This window comes from Mercenaria mercenaria, chromosome 11, assembly GCF_021730395.1.
Source record: "Mercenaria mercenaria strain notata chromosome 11, MADL_Memer_1, whole genome shotgun sequence".
In the NCBI taxonomy this organism is placed as follows: domain Eukaryota; kingdom Metazoa; phylum Mollusca; class Bivalvia; order Venerida; family Veneridae; genus Mercenaria; species Mercenaria mercenaria.
This window is the reverse complement of record NC_069371.1, coordinates 37,825,621-37,847,959: the sequence shown is the minus strand read 5'-3', so window position 1 is coordinate 37,847,959 and position 22,339 is coordinate 37,825,621. Positions and strand designations below refer to the sequence as shown.

The 22,339-nt window shown below is 34.1% G+C and overlaps 2 protein-coding genes and 1 long non-coding RNA gene across 3 annotated transcripts; all 3 read left to right on the top strand.

Moving 5' to 3' along the window:
• The first annotated feature begins 861 nt into the window (after window positions 1-861).
• LOC123530894 (uncharacterized) lies at window positions 862-5,854 on the top strand. The gene is made up of 3 exons (XR_008366196.1): window positions 862-2,497; window positions 3,441-3,650; window positions 4,070-5,854. It is a non-coding gene; the product is annotated as an uncharacterized LOC123530894 (long non-coding RNA).
• A 1,600-nt stretch (window positions 5,855-7,454) lies between these two features.
• LOC123532775 (sulfotransferase 4A1-like) lies at window positions 7,455-15,600 on the top strand. The gene is made up of 8 exons (XM_053517169.1): window positions 7,455-7,531; window positions 10,098-10,259; window positions 11,168-11,296; window positions 11,631-11,728; window positions 12,557-12,686; window positions 13,882-13,976; window positions 14,528-14,714; window positions 15,279-15,600. The coding sequence occupies exons 2-8, from the start codon at window positions 10,103-10,105 to the stop codon at window positions 15,383-15,385; spliced, it is 903 nt and encodes a 300-aa protein (XP_053373144.1). The 5' UTR covers window positions 7,455-7,531; window positions 10,098-10,102; the 3' UTR covers window positions 15,386-15,600.
• A 2,442-nt stretch (window positions 15,601-18,042) lies between these two features.
• Window positions 18,043-22,189, top strand: LOC123532774 (sodium-dependent glucose transporter 1A-like). The gene is made up of 4 exons (XM_045314349.2): window positions 18,043-18,680; window positions 19,340-19,485; window positions 19,785-19,924; window positions 20,760-22,189. The coding sequence occupies exons 1-4, from the start codon at window positions 18,483-18,485 to the stop codon at window positions 21,776-21,778; spliced, it is 1,503 nt and encodes a 500-aa protein (XP_045170284.2). The 5' UTR covers window positions 18,043-18,482; the 3' UTR covers window positions 21,779-22,189.
• The last annotated feature ends 150 nt before the right edge of the window (window positions 22,190-22,339 follow it).

The window sequence follows — 22,339 nt, the reverse complement described above, 5'->3', positions numbered from 1 at the left end:
TTGTAAGAGCATACATGTCTATCAAATACTTTGATCAATTTTTTTTTGTCCTGTAAGACAGTACAAATACGAACTTATAATGGAATACAAAATTTCAATTTATAGGTCGTAGTGAAACAATTTGTTTCTGATTCAGAAAAAATAAGTAGCTAGATTGTTATAAAAGCTTTAAATTTATTTTAACCACTCTTGAATCTGCTTCCTTGTAAAACCAATATATGTGTTAAATGAGGTGCAACCGTGAACCCACTGTGGCTCGAGTTCACGATTCCCGGTTGAACAGTTGAAAACTTTACCTCTAGACAGCCGTTTCGTTATAAGTTGTTCAAAACTGAAAAACAATATGTTCTGCTGATAATACATATGAAGAGGTTTGCAATCAGCTCAATGTTTTTCTGGAATATAAAAAGGAAAACGTTTACTTCCTTTAGGTCATATCCACAATCATAAAAGTTGTACTGATGTTATTGATATCCCAATAACAAACTTTGTAGAACGATTTTAAACCAGTTAATCGGCGAGGTGATAGCGACAATGTCCACCACCATTTTCCTTAAATCAGGGATGTTACTTGAACCTTTCCTAGAAACTGCTATGATAGTTCCATTGGATATCATCAAGGTAATAATGAAGATGAGCCGTGCCATGAGAAAACCAACATAGTGGGTGTGCGACCAGCATGGATCCAGACCAGCCTGCGCATCCGCGCAGTCTGTTCAGGCTCCATGCTGTTCGCTTTTAAAGCCTATTGGAATTGGAGAAACTGTTAGCGAACAGCATGGAGCCTGACCAGACTGCGCGGATGCGCAGGCTGGTCTGGATCCATGCTGGTCGCAAAGCCACTATGTTGGTTTTCTCATGGCACGGCTCAAGATAATTTAAGACCTACCAGACATATCATGCAAGTGCTCATTTGTTCCCCCATTTCAACTAGTTTTGAAATTTCCACATTCTATTTTAATAATGTATTGAACTTGCTACTTAACACATTTCAAAGGCGCCCCGTGGCTGCCGAGTGGTTAAGGTCAGGAGCAGGAGCCTCGTTACCGCCTAAAAAGAGTTACCCTCGAGGCCGGAAATTCCGATCTGCACCTGCAACCAGTAAAAGAATCTTATATTCTAACCAATTGTATGCCCATTCCTGAAATAATTCCCTCAGGGACACCTGGGGCATCCTATACCAACCATGAAAAGCATGAATTATGTCACTGTGACCTAAGAGTAGCCTTTACAAAGAAACATACATTTTATATTTCAGATTATCTACATCGCTAGAAATCCCAAAGATATAGCAATAGCATTCTACAGATTGATGAAATGGGCAGGAGGCCTGGATGAAAGCAATACCGATAACACTTTTTAAAAGTTTGTTGATGCATTTGTCAGTGGGACTGGTAAACTCAAACATTCGTTGTCATATTGACAAAATCATTGGTCTTATCTTTTATATCATTATCTTGTATCTTGGTTTGCTGTTTTGCTTGAATGTTCTGTGTAAATTGCGTTCGTTTTTATAGTTTTGTAGCATAATAGATGGAAATAAGTTCATTAAATGTTACTAAGAGAAACATGATTATCATCTGAGGTAGGCCTTTCATATAACAAGCTAACACAAAATAAAAGCCTTCTGTATCTTTGCTATATAAAATACACAATTCAGGGTTCCTCTACGCACGTGTAGAGACCATAAACATATTTTTTCGGCAATATATGACCATTATGTGTCGATTCGCCGTAAAACCCAACTCACTCACTCATGTACTTTCTCTTTGGGAAAATATATCTAAAAATTAACGAAGAAAAATAAACAACGAAACAAAAGCCTTTACAAAAGCAAGTTATTGATACAGAGGCACATATCGACTTTTCTTTGAACATCAAACGTCTGTCTTAGAGCTTGATAACCATCTCAGTGTTTACATTATATATTTTAACAGAACAAGCCGCTCTAAATGAAAATGTGCAAAATCTCTATTAATATGGCAATAGTTTTCTTACAGAGTCATTGACCCTGTTTCATAGGGGCGTTCGTGTAAATTAGAACAGGAAAAATGCTAGAAACACAACAGTCACACAATATTCTAAAGAGAAAGTGTCATTTCACTGTTATGAAATGGTCAATATATTTCATGGATTATACACTCCATAAGTGTTTTATAAAGTATGAGAAAAATAATAATTACAGATGTTCAGTTTGATAATTTTCACGAGTAAAGATATATATTCTTGAAAACGTATATTTGTAAGGGAAATGTATATTTTTGTGTTATAACATCTGACATAAAACGTGTAGGAAGCTAAATTGAATTAATAGTATGCTGTTACCGTTGATTGTTTCTCAAGCTTGTTTTAATTTACGATACTTTTCCGTTTTAATATGGTAACGGTATTTTAATTTTACAGGACACAACTGTCCCTGGCCACGTCATGTTTTGGAGTTCTGGGAAAAGCGGAATGATAAAATGTTCTGTTTGTCAAGTACGAGGAAGTTGTTCGAGTAAGAAAGAAATAATAATTATAAAACAATTACATAAGTTAACCTACATGCATATGAAGCTTAAACGTTAAAAAAGTATAGAAATATAATATAATATAATATAATATAATATAATATAATATAATATAATATACATGTATTATTACATTACATTACATTACATTACATCATATCATATCATATTATATTTGCATTTCTCTCACCTCTGGTTTCATGTAATAAGTATTTATCACTAAAGGATTCTGGTTTTGTGTCCGTATAGAACGTTATCATTAAACACTTTGAACTCACCTTGATAGTTTTGAATCGAAACTAATGACGATCCCTCGATATCTTTATCACTATCCTTTATAAATTACTGCAAGTACAGTTTTTAAACTTCTCAATTATTTATAAAAATATATTAAAAAGAAAAAAACGCAAAAAACATGAACATGTTAAAAAGATAGTGTAATACTACGGTATCGTTTTATTATTCTACGATCAAAACTCAGTTTTTAAAAAATCACAAAACTACAATTTATAAATGAGTGAATTTCGTTATAAAGCAAGCCATGTTTTATAAGACAAATGAATTCTTTACTCTGTCATATCTTGGGAGTAAATCTTACGTTTGAATAATGTTTGAATTATATGCCAGTGAGAAGTCAATATCTACACCTCTTTGCATCCTTACAAAAGATATTTGCTCGTTTTATACAAAAACTCTTATTTTATGTGTATTTTCGCGACTCCTTGTTAATAAAAAGGATAGTTGTCTTTGCAAAATCTGTTTTTGTTGAATGTTACTGTACTTTTAAGATTAGGAACAATATCGCCCAAATATCATGGGGCTATTAGAAGTATTGTACATTTTGTGATAAAATGCATGAAATTATGTCATAGCATTATTCCTTTTGTATTTCTTTTTGTTCTAAGTACCGTTTTATTACTGATATTTTAGCAATATAAAAAAAATAACGCAGTTTCGTTCCAAAAGCTGTCAGACGGATAGCAGAATTCCTTGGCAGAACGCTGACAGACGATGACGTCGCGAAAATATGTGACTACTGTTCTGTGGACAAGATGAAAAATAATCCAATGTGTAATATGTCCTACTGGAGAGATTATAAGAAAGTGAATGATAATGCAGACGGTGGTTTTATTAATCAAGGTATGTTTTGTCAAAATCAGCATTTGTTCCATAAAGTTTTAGCAAGTTTATATATTTATTTATTTATTTAGTGTTCTATAAATAAGTTATGGGTAATTCCAAGTACATGTTGTTAAGCATTTCGAAAGTCTAGATCTAAATGACCAACCTGAGTTTTACTATAACTTTGCAAAAAGTAAAACAGTTTTGAAAAGATCGACAGCCGCTATGAAAATATTCATTTGTTTTCAGTTGGTTGTAAATTTTGGTGTCAGATGAAAAAAAGTGACGATGCGATATCAATATGCCCCAGTTTCTTTATAACATTTATATTTTACTAACTAACAGCTACTCGTATTATTAACTCTGTTTGAACATGAATAGAAAAAACGAGCTAAAGAAAAAGTCACTTTACGCTTTATTATAAATACGTTTTTCAGGAAAGGCGGGGGCATGGAAAAGTTTATTGACGCCAGAGATTGCAAAGAAAATTGAAAAACCTCTAGACGAAATCCAAGGTTCTGGACCTAACTTTGGATGACGAATAGGTGTTAACTTCTGTTCGGGAATATAAATATTCATTATAGTTATTCATTTCAACATAGTGTGATTATTTGATTCCAAGTGTAGGAATGATGTATGATGGCACAGTGTTTATACAAACAGTCAGCATACAACCTTGCTGAATTGAAAGATAAATATGTTGAGGCACAGTTCTATGGATAGAATCGCATGACAGTGGTTTTGTAAAAAAAAGTCTATATGTGAAAGTACGTGTATGCGGAAGTTAAGCTATTATAGTATCGTTTTTCAATATATCGCTGTATGCGTAGAAACCAGTCTCATCTCAATGTCACAGTTAACTAAACTGCTCAGTAAGTTAAATACGTGCACTCCCAGCACATTTTAAAACCAGTCTTGCAGATACAGTCTTCAGTTTTGCGCATCTTGTTATAACATTCAATGCTTAGCTATTTTTAATTCCAAATTTTAGGTCATATCTACCGAAATGTCAACAAGAATTGTAAACTTCTTTTGAAATTTAAGACGGGGAAAACGTTACATTACCTCTTGTTAATAAAGTGAAGATATGAACTCAAATGAGATATGAAATGATTTCTGCGTAATCGTTTTTCATGTTATAGTATTTGCCCTGCAAACATTGGTCAAAATAGCATTAGGTCCAAATGACGGGGACGGAAAAGCTGGTCCGAATTGGGTTGAAGTAAATTTTCCTGCATATAAGTATGTGAAACAAAAGTTATTGATATAAGAGCTAAGCGTATTTTTGTTCGGAACTCAGCTCAGACTGGAATAACAGGGTTTAATTTTTGAAGCAAGGTTCTTACAAAGCATTCGCCGTGTATAGCTTCCATGCCGAAAGAGAGGCCACATAAGTAATAATACATGTACCTCTTCTAGGCGGTTTGGTGCAGCTTTTACCACACGACTGTAACATTTCTACTGTTGTAACCTACTTTGCATAATTCGGACTGCTCTGCAGTCGTTATACAGCTCTTAAGTGAAATCTACAATAATTACAAAATCAATGTTTTTGAATAAAATCTACGGGTGTAAATTTGAAATTATCATGAATGTGATTTAAACAAAAATACAGGTCTTTATCAGCTGTAAAATTGTATACATGATAAAAGCGGAAGTGGCACGTTGAATGTGGAATAAAATCCCAAAGGAGGTGTACAGTACGTGGAGACATTTTGCAACCACCACACTGCACAAACAATGACATTGTAAGCATAAAAACAAGGACAACTGAGAAATTATCTTTTAGAACAAACATAGCTTCAGGCCAAAGCATAGATATGAAACACAACACACAAATTTCAAACAAGATGTATTCAAAAGTTTAATTTAATAAGTGTATAGCATTGAATTCGAATTCCTTTCAGTCATGTAAAGTTCTCCCTGTGACACTGCTGATTGATAACTACAATAAATAAAAGCTGCTGCATAATTGTACGTAATAACTCTTTTACTCTATTTGTTACTTATAAAAATAACTACAAAGTTCAAAAGTGGACTTTTTCAGTATTATTATATTCCTGTGTTACAAGAATCAAAAACGCAACATAAATCTGAAATATCTCTAAACCTGTAAGGAATTGTGTAAGATAAATATCTACATGTATTTGTCGAAATGGGGAAGATCTGTTTTCTTTTCCGTAATTGCTCCGGTAGCAGTAAGCCTTAATTTTTCGAGGAGATTCTATTTTTTTCAGTATAAATGATACCAATAATAATGATGTGTTGTTTTCTTGGGTTTCACATGACACTGACACACACCATTATAGTTCATATGGCGACTTCCCAGCTTTGATGGTGGGCGAAGATACCAAGTTCCCCTCCATGCATTTTTTCATCATGAGGGGGCATCTGGATAGAACCACCAACCTTCCGTAAGCCAGCTGGGTGGCTTCCTCAACACCCTAATTGAGGCTCGAACCAATATCGGTGAAGGGCAAATTATTTGAATCGACCTTAACCACTCGGTCACGGAGGCCCCCTATAATAATGAATTCAAAGGAAATCCATTTGTTCAATATATTTAATACATATAATTATGATTTTAAGGGGATTCCATTTGTTTGATAAATCTAATACCTATGTTAATGATATCAAGCGGATTCCGTGTGTTCGATGCATCTAATACCTATAATAATGAATTCAAGCGGATTCCGTTTGTTCGATATATCTAATACCTATAATAATAATATCAACCGGATTCCGTTTGTTCGATGCATCTAATACCTATAATAACGATTTCAAGCGGATTCCGTTTGTTCGATGTATCTAATACCTATAATAATGAATTCAAGCGGATTCCGTTTGTTCGATGTATCTAATACCTATAATAATGAATTCAAGCTGATTCCGTTTGTTCGATATATCTAATACCTATAATAATGAATTCAAGGGGATTCCATTTGTTTGATATATTTAATACCTATAATAATGAATTCAAGCTGATTCCGTTTGTTCGATGCATCTAATACCTATAATAATGAATTCAAGGGGATTCCATTTGTTCAGTGCATTTAATACCTATAAAAATTAATTCGAGGTGATTCCATTTCTTCATTGCATCTAAAATCTATGATAATTAATATAAAGAAGTATTGCTTTAGAATTTTTGTATTGCTTAATAATATGTTCTGCGTTTACGAGATAGTAAATCGCAATATCAGAATTCATAATATTGAAGCTCATTTTCGTTTGTGGATTGCAAGGTGTTGGTTTTTCTCCGTATATGTTTAACATATTTACTTAATGTTAAACTTTTATAAAAGTAATTGTGTTTATCATCCTTTATGACTATCAACTTTTTTACTGTGAAAAGAATTTGATTTCTTTAACTGTTTATGAGTATTAGTTTTAAAATCGCTGAAACGAAGAAATCAATAATCTGACACTTATTAACCCTGAACTTGGCAATACAGCGACCGTTTTGCAGTATGATTATAAGCTCCATTCAAAGGAAGTATTACTGAAAAGCTACGTATCTATTTCATGTGTTCTGGACCAACCAAATCTTTGGTATGAACAGACCTTAAACCATCCTCTTTTCAACTTTCTACCATTTCTTTCCCAGACATGCAGCAGCGTCATTGGGATTTAGCATTTTCGATGAAAAGTTGTTCCGCCATCCCTAGTCCAGTCTGTTTGCAACTAATTGTTTAGATAAATCCTTTGTTACATACATTAGAACAGTAAACTATAATGACTTTATGCTAAAGATTTATGTTAACCAATATGAAAGGTAGATTATGTTAAAAATAGAAAGGTCACTAGATTTATATCAGACGATAACGCCGCTGATTTCATTAACATGTTCAATCATCTTGATACAGATAATCAAAAGCTGGATTATACAGGACACTTAAGTAAGTTGTATTTGTTAAAATATTTTCATTTTCTTCACATTAAAAGAATCGTCTGTTTTGGGTTTAACGTTACACCGACACAATTATTGTAGAGAAGGTATCTAAGGCTACGCATTCAACGACAACAACAACAAATCAAGTGCTAAAACTGAAGTGCATATCCACTGGCACCAGACTAGAAAGAAAATGCCTCTGTACATTGTTATACCCTACCCCTAGCTATTCTATAAGAACCATGGTCATGAACGGGAAAGTGCACTAACCCATTTCAATCGTACATTTCTCACCTAAAACGCACAGTTCTGTGGATGGGTACCCAGCATATTGAACAAGTGGTAATTTATCTTACATCGTGTACCAGTCACTTTGTCTCAATATTTCATATTGCAGAGATATTCCACATATTTATGCTTTCGTACACGTTACAGAAAAAAAACTTGCGTGAACTTCCCTAATGAACATCCGGTCTAGAGGTCACAGCAGTGTGCACATGTTAGGTGAAATGTAAACAAATGCAAAATATTCACAGTTTTACAATGAAACTGGAAATGATGAATGAAATTCATCTTATATATGATTTTAAATTTGAAGTCATACATTTATATACATTTGTACTGTTTACTTAATTCATATTGCTCACTTATGCTGCATATACACGTATTAGCCTACACGTGTAGTTAAACAACGACTGACATACATTTTCATATCAGCCAGTCAGAATGGTTTTGTAATCTAGACCTGAACTTCACTAGGGAAGTTCAACAAAGTATTTTGTGTAACGTTGATAAACTAAAAGCTATTCGTTGTTTCTCTCAAGTAAGAAATATTGAAAAAATGTGACCGGTACACAATGAAAGATAAATTACCTCTTGTTCAATATCAATAGTACACATTCACCGAAATGCGCGCTTTAGGTATGAAATGCGAAATTGTAATGGGTAAGTATATTTTCCCGTTCATGACCATGGTTCTTATAGAATACTTAGGGGTAGGGTATAACATGTACAGAGGCATTTTTTCTGGTCTGGTGCCAGTGTGCATATCGTTTATCTCACACTTAACAATATTTTAAGATAGCACCGTGCAGTAAATACGGGAACTTTTGAAAGTGACATCGACTTCGTTGTTTTAGTGGATTAGCTAAAGAAAGGTGATTGTCATTTCTTTTTAACTAACGCAACCAATTTATTTATACTAAAAAACGACTGCATTATATTAACAGAAGTTTCTGTAATGGCAGATTCCGCAAGGTAAATGCAATTCCGCACGCCTCGGTCAATATGCAAATTGGGTACATTTGTAAACACAAGACGCGTGTCATAAAAAGTGAACTTCTTACGGCACAGCTAGTTTTTGTATGGTTTTGTTGTGACCATCAGATAGAATAAACATGTTTATATCGCTTTAGTTTTAACTCATACATTTTGAGGCCTTGATTATTCTTGTCAAACGAATTTTGTATAATGTTGGGGGATTCGATGACGTTAAATTCATATAGTCTATTCATAATTTTTCTCTCAAATAATGTTTTCTTTCCTATGATCATACCATACCTGCAAATTATCGGCAGTAATAAATAAAAAAATTGTCTTTGAATTAGTTCGTTTGAAAATGAAAGATAATGCTCAACGTTTTTGATTGAATGATTATACATAGATCTTGAAGTAAACTATATTTTTGGGAAACACATCCTAATCCATGCATACTTTGTTCAGGTAACTAAACAGTCCTAGAAGACTATTTTTCGAATTAAATATTGACTTTCAGCATGAAAAATGAAGTATGAAAGTTAAGCAATTATATAATTGGAGTACTCTGGTATTAGGTTTTCAACAGAAAGTAATATCAGATTCAATTTGAATATTTAGGTACCATCTCTAATTATTGGACATATGGCGACTTTCCAGCTTTGATAGTGGAAGAAGACCCCAAGTGTCCATCCATGCTTTATTTCATCACGAGCGGGTACCAGGGTGGAAAAACCGACCTTCCGTAAGCCAGCTGGATGGCTTCCTCATATAAAGAATTAAACGCCCCGGGTAAGCCTCAAAGAAACATCGGTGAAGAGCAAGTGATTTGAAGTAAACGATCTAAAATGGTCACATAAAGTACTGAAAATCATAGTAGTACTATATTTAGCAATACGTAAATACCCGACATAAATATTTTAAGACTGCTATCCCATATGCTTATATCTCTCGAGGTGATATGTTAATCTTTGGTCTATATCTTTAGACAAAAACGTGCGGCTGACATATTAATTGTCTGCAAGTAGAATACACTATATGTCATATGTTAAAGATATGTATATATTATCTGTATGGAAGCTTGTAAATACAAAATGAGCAATAGACACATGTTGATAAGAACCTTTCAGAAGGATACAGCTTAATGAATGCACATCAGATATGCTTCACAATCGAGTTTACTTTTTATCAGGTTCTTTTAAACGTTATTTTTCTCGATTTTGCAAGCATAACTGCACTAGATTCGTATACGACTCGTAAATGACGGAACCGATGGATATTTTTTGAATCTAAATAACATTAATTCATTTGTAGATAAGCATAAATGGCAGATATAAAAGAAGAAACGGACGAAAAGCCAGATTTCCAACTGAAAAGGGTTGCTTATAAAGGAGTAGCAATGTTTGAGTGTGAAATAGATGAAATAGAAAAGATGGAGACTAGGGAGGACGATATATGGGTTTGCAGTTTCTCAAGATCTGGTGAGTAATGGTTTGTCGAACTGCGCAGTCAATATTACTCATGATCATCAGCTCTTTAATAAAATACTACAAATCAGAGCGATTTCTACAATATACTCTTTTGTAATTTCCTTATTCATTTATCACATATTAGTGAATAAATACTAAACAACATTCCCAGTATAACAATATTTTAGAGTACTGTAGAGACAAACTTAGATTAGAACCGGTCCTTATTAGAAAATAAAATATGTAAAAAAGATCTTTTGGAAGCAAAGAATATAACCAAGTAGAATAATAGCAGACTCGGTTTAATTGTGTCTGTTCATGAGAGGTAATGTAAAATGCAATACTTCTCACGCCCCCTAGCACCGGTTTAAGAGGAATTATTATTATTATTATTGTTATAATTATTTACCAGATTTTATAGCTCTCTTTCCATCTATATAATAAACATTCAAAAGCGCAAAATGATATGGACACACAATGCAACACAAAAATAGTTCAACATTAAAAGGTAGTTAGTTAGAATCAGGTTTGACTCTAAATATTAACTATACTAGATATATTAAAGAACAAAAAAAAAAACCCAGTAAAATTTAATAAATTCTTTTGTACAGTCATACAACAGTTTGTTTTCCAGTGCAAAGTTGGTTTCAATAGACCTTGAAGAAAAAGTGTTTCAATGATCTTTTAAAAGCATCCAAACTTTTAGCGTCTTTAATGGTAGCCGGAAAAGTATTCCATAACTTCAGTGCAACTGATGAAAAACTACGATCACCGTACCTCACAGTCATGTCGTTTTATATATATTTCATTGTTTTATAGTATGCATTGTCCATAAACTAATGCTTTGCTTATTATATTGAAGAGACGAAATACCGCTGACTGATCTTTCAAATAATACAAAAATATGCTATTTTACTCAGGAACTACAATGACACAGGAACTCACATATCTAGTTCAAACACTGGACTTCGAAACTGCTAATAGGGTTTATCTAGACGATAGGTTCCCGATACTGGAGGTGAAAGATGACAGGTTTCCATATTATAGAGGTGCTCTATTCATTTTTGTTGTTGTGTTTGCAGAAATTTAGCAAATGTTGTAGAATTATACAAGGATAGAAAATTATTTGTTAAGATATAGTTCGGCTACAAGGTACCATTGATAAGTGATTTAACATCTATAATTCCATAATTGAAAATAAAACTTGCCAGTTATGAAGAATATTTTCAATATTCATTCTAAGTTGTTTCCATTATATCGTAATTAATGAATTAAATTTACGTCTTGTTTATCATTATGTGTCGCTATTTTCCTTTATTACTTATTTCACCGACATTTTCATAATGATAATTAATGGAATATATTGTTCATTATTGCGCGAAGGTGTAACGTTTGCTGAACAAATGAAGTCGCCCCGTATGATTAAATCACATCTGCATCACTCTATGCTTCCTGTACAGCTACAGAAAGGAAAAGGCAGGGTAGGAAAACTTTACTCAAACATGTATATTTTAGTCTCGGATGATGGACGGATCCAAAACTGACAATCATTAATGTTTACATAAAACAGATTGTCCAACCGGGACTGTCAAATACGATTGACCTAGTTTACACTATTTACCACGTGCGTTTTGTTTGTGATACCGCCTGTATGACCTTGGTATGAATAGAATAACAATAGAGGGAGAAGGTACATGTGTAGATGAGATTTATAGACAAATTTACATGAACTGTCCATTAATAGTAGGGACACAAATGTCTGTAAAATACATTGATCAATTTTAGGATTTTTCGTTCTGTAAGAGAGTATGAATACGACCCATTCATTAGCTCCTTATTATGGAATACAAAATTTGAACTTCTAGGTCGTAGTAAAACAATTTGTTTCTTATCCATAAAAAGTAAGTAGTTACATTGTTATAAAGCTTTAAGTTTATTTAAACCACTCCTGAGTCTGCTTCCTTGTAGGACCAGTATAACTGTTAAATGAGGCGCAGCCGTGAACCAACTTGGGCTTGAGCCTACAATTCCCGGTTGAGCAGTCGGCATCTTATCTGAAAAACAATATGTTCTTCACTTGCATCTTACCTCTACGGTTTCGAACCACACACAAATTGTCATATTATAAAGTCATTCTGCTGACTGTCGAAAGATAGGTGGTTCTAACCAAGTGTATGTCCATGCCTGAAATAAATAGGGGCACATGGGGCTTCTTACACTAAACCTGAAAAGTTTGCAACGTGGCATGAACTGTATCACTATGACCTAAGAGTAACCTTAACAAACAAAACATACATATTATATTTCAGATTATCTACATCGCTAGAAATCCCAAAGATATAGCAACATCATTCTACAGATTGATGAAATGGACAGGAGGCCTGAATGAAAGCGATAACACGTTTGAAAAGTTTGTTGATGCATTTGTCAATGGGACTGGTAAACTCTAACATTCGTTGTCATACTGACATATTCCTTTGCCTTGATTGCCTTTATATCATTAATTTGTATCTTGTTGTTTTTTTTTTCTAGAATGTTCGATGTAAATTGCATTAGATTTTTTTAGTTTTGAAGCAAAATAGTAGGAATTAAAAAAAAAAATGTTATTCAGAGAAACCAGCTCATCATTCGAAGAAGCGGGCCTGTCACAAAAGAAAATCCTCCTGTATCTTTGCTATATAAAATACAATATTTAGGGCTGCTCTACTCCTATTTAGAGACCAGAAAACATAGTTTTAATGTAATGCACTTTCTTTGCATGAAAATATATCTCAAATTAACGAAAAATAAAAATGAAACAAGCGTCTTAACAAAAGCAAGTCGTTAATGGTCCATGATAAAGACAAAAGCACATATTGACGTTTTTTTGCAGATCAAACCTCTGTCTGGGAGCTTACAAACGTTTGCATATAATCATGAAAACCACCTCAGTGTTTACATTATATTTTCTAACGGTACAAGAAATTATTTAACCAGCTGCTCTAAACGGAAATCTGCAAAGATCTACATGTAATAAATAATACAGTAGTTTTCTTACAGAGTTACGGAGTCTGTTTTATAGGCTGTGACTTTTTTGTAAACTAGATTCCATATACATGTAGTAAAACAGGAAAACTATTAGAAACATAACTATTACACACTACACTAAAGAGAAAGCCATTATAATGTAATGGAATGGTCAATACATTTTATGGAATATTCACTCTAAAATTTGTATAAGAAATATACATGAGTCAAAAAAGTATATGTATATGTTTAGTTTGTTAATTTTCACGAGTAAAGCACAATAGTCTTGAAAATGTATTTTTGTAAGGGAAATGCTCATTTTTGTGTTATAACGTGTAAGAAGCTAACCTAATGAATAGTATGCTGTCAGCGTAGATTGTTTTAATTTTGCGTTACATGGTCATAACACGTTTACGTCTTAACCTTAAGCCTGCTAAATTTCTAAAATGGACTTGTCCATCATTCAGTTCATGCAATACCATTGTTATTTGAAGAGATGTTCACTGAAAATTTATAGACTGAAAAACGAACTGTACAGACCATGATCGACCTCTTGGTTTGCACTGGTCGCAATTTTAAGACAGAATTACTTGCAGCTTATTATGGTAACGGTATTTTAATTTTACAGGACACAACTGTCCCTGGCCACGCCATGTTTTGGAGTTCTGGGAAAGGCGGAATGATAAAAATGTTCTATTTCTCAAGTACGAGGAAGTTGTTCGAGTAAGAAAGAAAATAATATAAAAATTATATGAGTTAACCTACATGTATATGAAGCTTAAACGTTAAAAAAGTATACAAAGTATACATATTAATTTCGATTGGTTTGATTTTTACTTGCATTTATGTCAACTCTGGTTGCATGTAGTAAAGTATTTATAAGTAAAGAATTATGTTTTGGCAGCATTATAGAACGTTATCATTAAACACTTTGAAATCACCTTGACATTGTTGAATTGAAACTTATAAAGCCTCCTCGATATCTTCATCACTATCTTTTATGAATTACTACTAGCACAGGTTTTGAATTTTCACATGTTTAGAAAAATATACTGAAAAAAACTTTTACAATTATGAACAATCTCGCCAAAAAAAAAAATCAAGGGCACGTTAAATTTTCGATTAGTATTACATAAAACGCATAAAATGATGTCATAACATTATTACTTTTGTATTTTTTTGTATGTTCATAGTAACGTATTATTTCTAATATTTGAGCAATTTCATCAATGAAGTGTTGATATTAAATATTATGCAGTTTCCTTCCAATTTAGGATAAACCAAAAGCTGTCAGACGGATAGCTGATTTCCTTGGCAGAACGCTGACAGACGATGACGTCGCGAAAATATGTGACTACTGTTCTGTGGACAAGATGAAAAATAATCCAATGTGTAACATGTCCTACTGGAGAGATTATAAGAAAGTGTATGATAATGCAGACGGGGGTTTTATTAATCAAGGTATGTTTTGTCAAAGTCAGCATTTGTGGTAGGTCTATTTATTTACTTTTTTCGTGTTCTCAAAATAAGTTCTTAGTAATTCCAAGCACATGTTGATAAGCATTTCGAAAGTCTAGATCTAACTGACCAACCTGAGTATTTGCATGTTTGGATATCATTTACTATAATTTTTAACAGTTTTGAAATGATCGGCAGCCGCCATGAAAATACTCATTAAGTTTATACTAAATTGTTTTAGCTCGATTGTGATGAAATCTTCAAGCTTATTACTCTCGAGTCCGCTTCCTGGAAAAACAGTACTGTACTGGTGTCATATGAGAAGTCAGTTAGGCCACCGCTCCTAATATTCATTTGTTTTCAGTTGGTTGTAAATTTTGGTGCCAGATTAAAAAGAAAAGAAAAATAAGACGCTGCAATATCAATATGCCCCTATTTTGTTGTTGCATTTTATATTCGTACTGACTAACAGCTACTCATATAATTAACTCTGTTTAAACATGAATAGAAAAATCGAGCTAAAGAAAAAAAAATCATTTTTCGCTTTATTATAAAAATGTTTTTCAGGAAAGGCAGGTGCATGGAAAAGTTTATTGACGCCAGAGATTGCAAAGAAAATTGAAAAACTTCTAGACGAAATCCAAGGTTCTGGACTTACCTTTGATGACGAATAGGTGTTTACTTATGTTCGGGAATATAAATATATATTATAGTTATTCATTTCAATATAGTGAGATTATATGATTCCAAGTGTAGGAATGATGTATGATGGCACTGTCTTTATACAAACAGCAAACATACAATTGAAAGCTTAATATGTTGAGGCATAGTTCTAGGAATGAAATGGCATGACAGCGGTTATGTAAATTAAAATCTAGATTTGAAGGTACTTCTATGCGGAAGTGTAACTATTATAGTACCGTTTGCTTCTGTTTGCTTTTCAATATATCGCTGTACGCGTAGAAACGAATCTTGTTTCAATGTCAAAGTTTACAAAACTGCCCAGTAAGTTAAATACGTGCACTCCCAGCACATTTTAAAACCGGTCTTACAGCTACAGTCTTCACTTTAGAGCACCTAGTGATAACGATCAACGCTTAGTTATTTTAATTCCAAATTCTTTATCATATCTTCAGAAATGTCAACAAGAACTACTTTTGAAGTTAATTTAAAGATGGGAAAACGTTACATTACTTCTTGTAAATAAAGTAAAGATAAGAACTCAAACTTTATGTCTGAAATGAGATATACATGTAGATACATGTATATTTCTGTGTGAACTTCTATCATGTTAACGTACCTGCGCTGCAATCATTGGTCAAATACAAGTAGTTTCAGGTCACCGAATATTTAATGCCAAGTTCTTTGTCATATCTACCGAACTTTAAGGTGTTAATCGTTAAATTATTTCTCGTAAATAAATTGAAGATAAGAACTCGAACCTGATGTCTGAAATGAGATATTGATACATTTCTGTGTAATCTCCTTTCTTGTCAAAGTATTTGTATTGCAATTATTGGTCAAAAAATAGTTCCAGGTCCAAGTTTTTCCTTGCAAAGGAATATGCATAACTGAAGTAATTAATTAAGAGTTCAGGGTATATGTGAATGTAATTCAGACCAGACTCGCATTAAACACGGTTCCTGCAAAGCTGTAAGAGAGCTGTATTCGCCGTGTGTAGCTGCCATGCCGAGAAACGAGTTACGTAAGGAATACGTGTACCTCTGATCCGCTTATAGCTTCTAGGCGATTAGGTGCAACATAGACCATAGGGGTGATAATTCATTTCAAATGTTGGGTTGTATTTTTACGAGGCGGCTGTAACATTTCTACAGAGTTAACCTTGCTCTACAGTCGTTATACAGCTCTTAAATGAAATCTACAATTGCAAAATCAATGTTGTTGTATGAAATTTACGGGTGTAAATTTGAAATAATCATGAATGCGATTTTAACAAAAAGACAGGTCTTTATCAGCTGTAAAATTGCGTGCATGATATGTGTGGAAGTGGCACGTTGAAAGTTGAATATAATTCCTGAGGAGGTTATAAGAACAGATTCAGTTGGATTAAAGCGGAAACATTTTGCAATTGCCACGCTGAACAAACAACGCTATTGTAAGCATATAAATAAGGACAAATGAGAAATTATCTTGTAGCTTCATGGCTTCAGGTCAAAGCATAATTATGAAACATCACTCACAAATTTCACACAGGAAGTATTCGACAATCTTAAGGATGGTCAATATACCCATGTCATTGTAATTAATTTCAGTAAAACTTTTTATAGGTTTGTCCATCATAAATTTGTTATTCATAACCTTGAAATTCTGGTAGTCCAGCCATTAGCATTCCGGTGGATTAAGATATTTCTCAAGTACAGATCCAAAAGAGTTCACCTCAGATAAACTTAATGTTCTCTTATTAGTTCCACAAGGTTCAGTCATCGGCCCCTGCCTCTACCTATCCCATATTAATGACTTCCTTAGGCTCACCAAAAGTAACATGAACGCGACTTTCTACAGATGCCACTGCTGACTATCTGACAGTTTTAAATGGTACTTTGATTCTAGGTAAGTGAAAGGTATTTAGGATTACTCGAAAGAAAGAGAACAAGAACTCACAATTACACACATCATAATATAACTCAAGGAACAACATAATTTATGTAAAAAAAGAAATTACTTGGGTGTTGTTATAAGTTATAAGAACTTATTGGTTAAAACGTATTGATAAGATGACGTCAAAAGCAAATGTCTCACTAAGCTTCGTAGAAAGAATGTTAAAACAAACAAAAAACAAAATGAAAATACGGGCTTTAATCTCTTTTTTTTTGTGTTATCCTTGGTACTGATGTGTATGATATGGTTCATTACTCATGTTTGTTTATTTGATTTTAAATAATGCAACATGATTGTTGTTGTAACCATGAAATGTACTTTGCACCGAATAAAACTATCTATCTATATCGTCAACTCAAAACAGCACTCCAAAATAAGACAGCTGTGACGCTCCATAGTCAGTGTAATATTGAAGTTATACCTATGTGGTAGCCGGAAGTTACACCTATAGATAATGGCATATAACAGCTCAGCATCGAGGAACTGAGAAAAAATATTAGAAATTATTAAACTTGTTAGAGGCCCAGCTTCGTTAGAGTTGTTGAGCTATTTTGGTAGAAAGAGCTTGTTTCATCTACACACCTACAGATAGACGATATTATGTTTTTTGTTTGTGCGTGTGCGTGCGTGCGTGCGTGCGTGCGTGCGCGGTGCGTGCGTACATACGTTTAACGGTTAACGTCACACCGACACAGTTGTGGGTCATATGGAGACGTTCAAGTGTTCTGCTTCTAGCTCCACACTAATTTTTGTTAGTTTTTGTATCAGTTAGAATAGGACTAAATGTTTGGATACTCTATTTGAAGCGAATTCATTTAGTCGTTACAGTTGCATCTTGTTGCAGACCACAATATGTAGCATGGCCTTAATGATTACAATTTGATTTTAGAAACATTCCTATTTTGCGAAACAACGGAAAGATGCAACTTGAACTAGGTTATCAAGATATATACAGAGGTTTAAATAATCGCTTTATCAACAAATTTTATGAATAGTCATCATTTTAAGAAAACATTGCACTGTCAGTGTCAGAGATTTAATTTTGCTATTAGATTCTCATTTTATCTCATATTTCTCCTTAAAATCATGTCAGAATTTAAAAAAAAAACTTGAATTGTGAACGATTTAAACATTGAGACGAGTGAACGGAACATGTCTGAAATTAGCACTAGTGGTACTATCACAATGGACGGCACTAAAGGATCAGAGACAGTGCAAAGTCATGTATCATCAGCGAAAAGCACTTCTGATATAGAGAAGGTGAATTTTCTAGACAAGCTCCGGCACAGTGGTGAATACAGAATTCGTTTCTTGCATACATGTTTCGTTGTTTGGATGTTTATCACTCTGGTTAGTCGGTTTTATTATCTTACTACTAAATTATTGCTGTACGGTGTTCCGTTTGGACCATCGATATTTTTTATTTCTGAATCACATACCTCAAAAGTCAAAGTCACGAAACTGCGATGATGAAAATTGAAAACACTAGACTACTATAGTGAAAGTTGAAATTACAAACATTTGATGATGAAAACGCCATATTATTTCGCTTTTTCATCATCATCGTGGTTTCGCGCTTTTATCATCGAGCTTCCGACGTCCGAGTTTCCTCATCGTAGTTTCGGCTTTCAACATCGTAGTTTCGTAGTTTTGACTTTCTAAGAATGGAGTTCATGGATAAAATTCTCGATGGCCCTAACGGAACACCGTAGTTTTGGTTTAACATTATAGTCTGTGTCCCGTAAATGTCTTACTGTTCAGAGATTTACTGATATGATTCAGTTGTTTTTTTTCGTGTCATGTATTTTGATAAAACGTACACTGTTCTTGTCTGTATGCCGAACAGTATATTGAATTCTTTTGACTTTATTCATTGCTTTTTCTATATTTATCCCTTTATCATGGGGTATATTTACATGTGTGCTGAATGAGAGACAAATAAATGACACCATTTTTCTTATTATTATTTTTACGTGGCACTTTACAAACATAAAAATGTCCTCCTTCAGGGCTGGAATGTCTCGGTTGTCGGGGGTACATTCCCTGACCTTCGTCTGATTATACAGAAAGACCTTGAAACGGCATCGTGGATATTCACGCTTGGTTCCCTTGGCTACTTGGTAGGAGCATTCATTGGTGGACTTCTTTTTGACAGGTACCAAATCGACTTTTTGACAGGTATCAAATCGTTTTTGAAAGGTACCAAATCGTCTTTTTGACAGGTACCAAATCGTCATCAGTAACGTTTTAGTCAAATATTTTAACTGTACTATTTTCTGCAACAATACCATCAAACATTAAACATACATAATAAATCATTTTCCGAGCTCTGTATACACTGTGTAGATCTTCGCTGCTGTTGTTTAAGTAACTATCTCGTAGTAAATTACTAACATCATTCCGTCTCTAAAAATCAGCTGAAATTAAAGATAATAGGTTTCAGTTTTATTTCAGAATGAACCGTCTGTTGCTGTTAGTTGTTGTTACAATATTGAATGCTCTAGCTATAGCAGCGTTTCCATGGTGTAGCACCTTCCCATCTATGTTAGCTATAAACTTCTTCAGTGGTGTGTTTAATGGCGGAATGGACGTTGGTAGGTTGTTACTACTTATGTGTTCACTAATTGAGCCGTGCCATGAGAAAATTAACATAGTGGGTTTGCGACCAGCATGGATCCAGACCAGCCTGCGCATCCGCGCAGTCTGGTCAGGCTCCATGCTGTTCGCTTTTAAAGCCTATTTGAATTGGAAAAACTTTTAGCGAACAGCATGGATCCTGACCAGACTGCGCGGATGCGCAGGCTGGTCTGGATCCATGCTGGTCGCACACCCACTATGTTGGTTTTCCCATGGCACGGCTCAATTTATTTTTAAATGTCGATGATACAGACTGCTTTAAGATCTGATCAATTACCGTGTTCATATTCCAGGAAAAACACTTATGTGTACTGGTTTATAATAGAAAGATTTGAAATCATGTCTAGCCAAATAAAACTTACTAATCTGCCAATTTGAAAGTTGTGCTCATCAACCAGTCAGAATCCGAATATTTGAGACTTGTGCCCGACTCTTTTGACAAAGGTGTCATGAAGGTTAGAGCCCACAAACTTCGTCTGACGAACACTAAATTTGGATATCTTATTCGTTACAACGCCACTTTCATTCCGATACTAAAGATAACTGTATTTACTTCGCATAGCAGAGTTTTACCCTTGCGCGCACTGACTTCCGTGGAGCAAATAATTTCCAAAATGGCGGAGCATCAAAAGAAAAAGAACAAGAACAAAAAAAAAATCATAGCATATTTAAGTTGTGTTAGGCTTCATATTTTAATTTACATTTACAAATAAAGTAAATATCGCATTTTTTAGTTTTGACTTTGTCGCATACTGGTAAGCATTTTATAGTTAATAATCTTGAACTTTTCAGGTGGAAATTCACATGTAGCATCTATATGGGGACAAAATGCTGCACCATTTATGCAGACCATTCATTTTGGCTTCAGTTTTGGTGGCATAATAAGTCCACTGACAGCGGAACCATTTTTGGCACCAAAATCTTGCCCAGATGTACCAAACATAAATACAACGTTTACTACATCAGTGCCCTTTGCTAATGGTACAACTGAAGCAGGCACCGAATGCGAGGAAGTGTACGGCGAGACACATATCCATTACGCGTACCTTATTGCGGGTATTGTGTCGCTGTCAGCAACAGTGCCTTTTCTTTGTCTTTATTTACTATCAAAAAGGTATTACACGTACGTTGACTCGCCAATAGCTTCATTCAACATTTCTGAAGGAAAGAAACTAAAAGAGTTACCGAATTTATCTCTTCCTAATAGAGTGTTATTCGTCACTCTTCTCATGTTACTGATAAGCATTTATGCTTGTACTGAGGGTCGATTTTCAGGACTTTTAACGACATTTCTTACAGATCATCTAGACTGGTCCACGGCAGATGGCCTTCACGTGACTTCTTTATTCTGGGGAACCTTTGCAGCAGGCAGGTTTATTGGAATTTTAGTCACAAGATTTCTAAAAACACCAACAATGATTCTTATTTATCTTATAGCTCTAACAGTCTCTTTCGTTGGCATGTTCTTTGCAGCCAAGTACAATGTCAGAGCACTTATCTGGGCATGCGCAGCTTTAGCCGGCTTTAGCATGTCCGTGATATTTCCATCTATATTTACATGGACAGCAGAGAGTATACTGGTTGTGACGGGAACCATATCTGCTATATACCTTGTCGGCGTTTCTGTGTTTAACATGCTGTTTCCTTTGTTATATGGCTATCTAATGGACAACTTTACACAAATGTATTTTGTCGATTTGCTGATTGCTCAGTGCGTTGTTTCTCTCTGTATATACATTTCCATCCGTATCCTGGTAAAAGTTAATATACAAACCAAAAACGATCTAAACAAAACATCAGTTTTATACTGAGGTCCGTTCCAGCTCATGTATTTAGTAGAAAAGACTATGCAAGCGTTTGGTAGAAAGGACTGTGTTACAAGACATTAAAACAGGACTTTTGTTGATGATAGTGGACTTTCTATTTTTATTTAAACGAACGATGTATTGTAACCATACTTTAAATATTACATGTATTCTGATATGAAATAAAGCAAACAGGTATTGACGTAAAACACAAGCATAACAATTTAGACTAAATTTTAGTGACCTGAATTCATTAAAGCATTAAAGTGGAAAATATAGTCATTTTTTATTTGGTTAACTACTATTTCATCCTAATTTTGGTGACAGTGGCAAGCGTGGCATATCATGTAGCCAACAGCTACTGTAACAGTCCTCAACGGTCGCCATAGAAAATGTAGATGACATTGCATAAATATATTTACTACGTTGTATCGTCATACATTCCTTTTCTTCCCTTCTTCGAAGCAATGTACGATGACAAAGTAATTCTGTATACATGTATAGATAGTGTCAAATGTACTGAAATACGTGTGATTTTTCTCTATTTGCTTTTTCATTTGTTATATT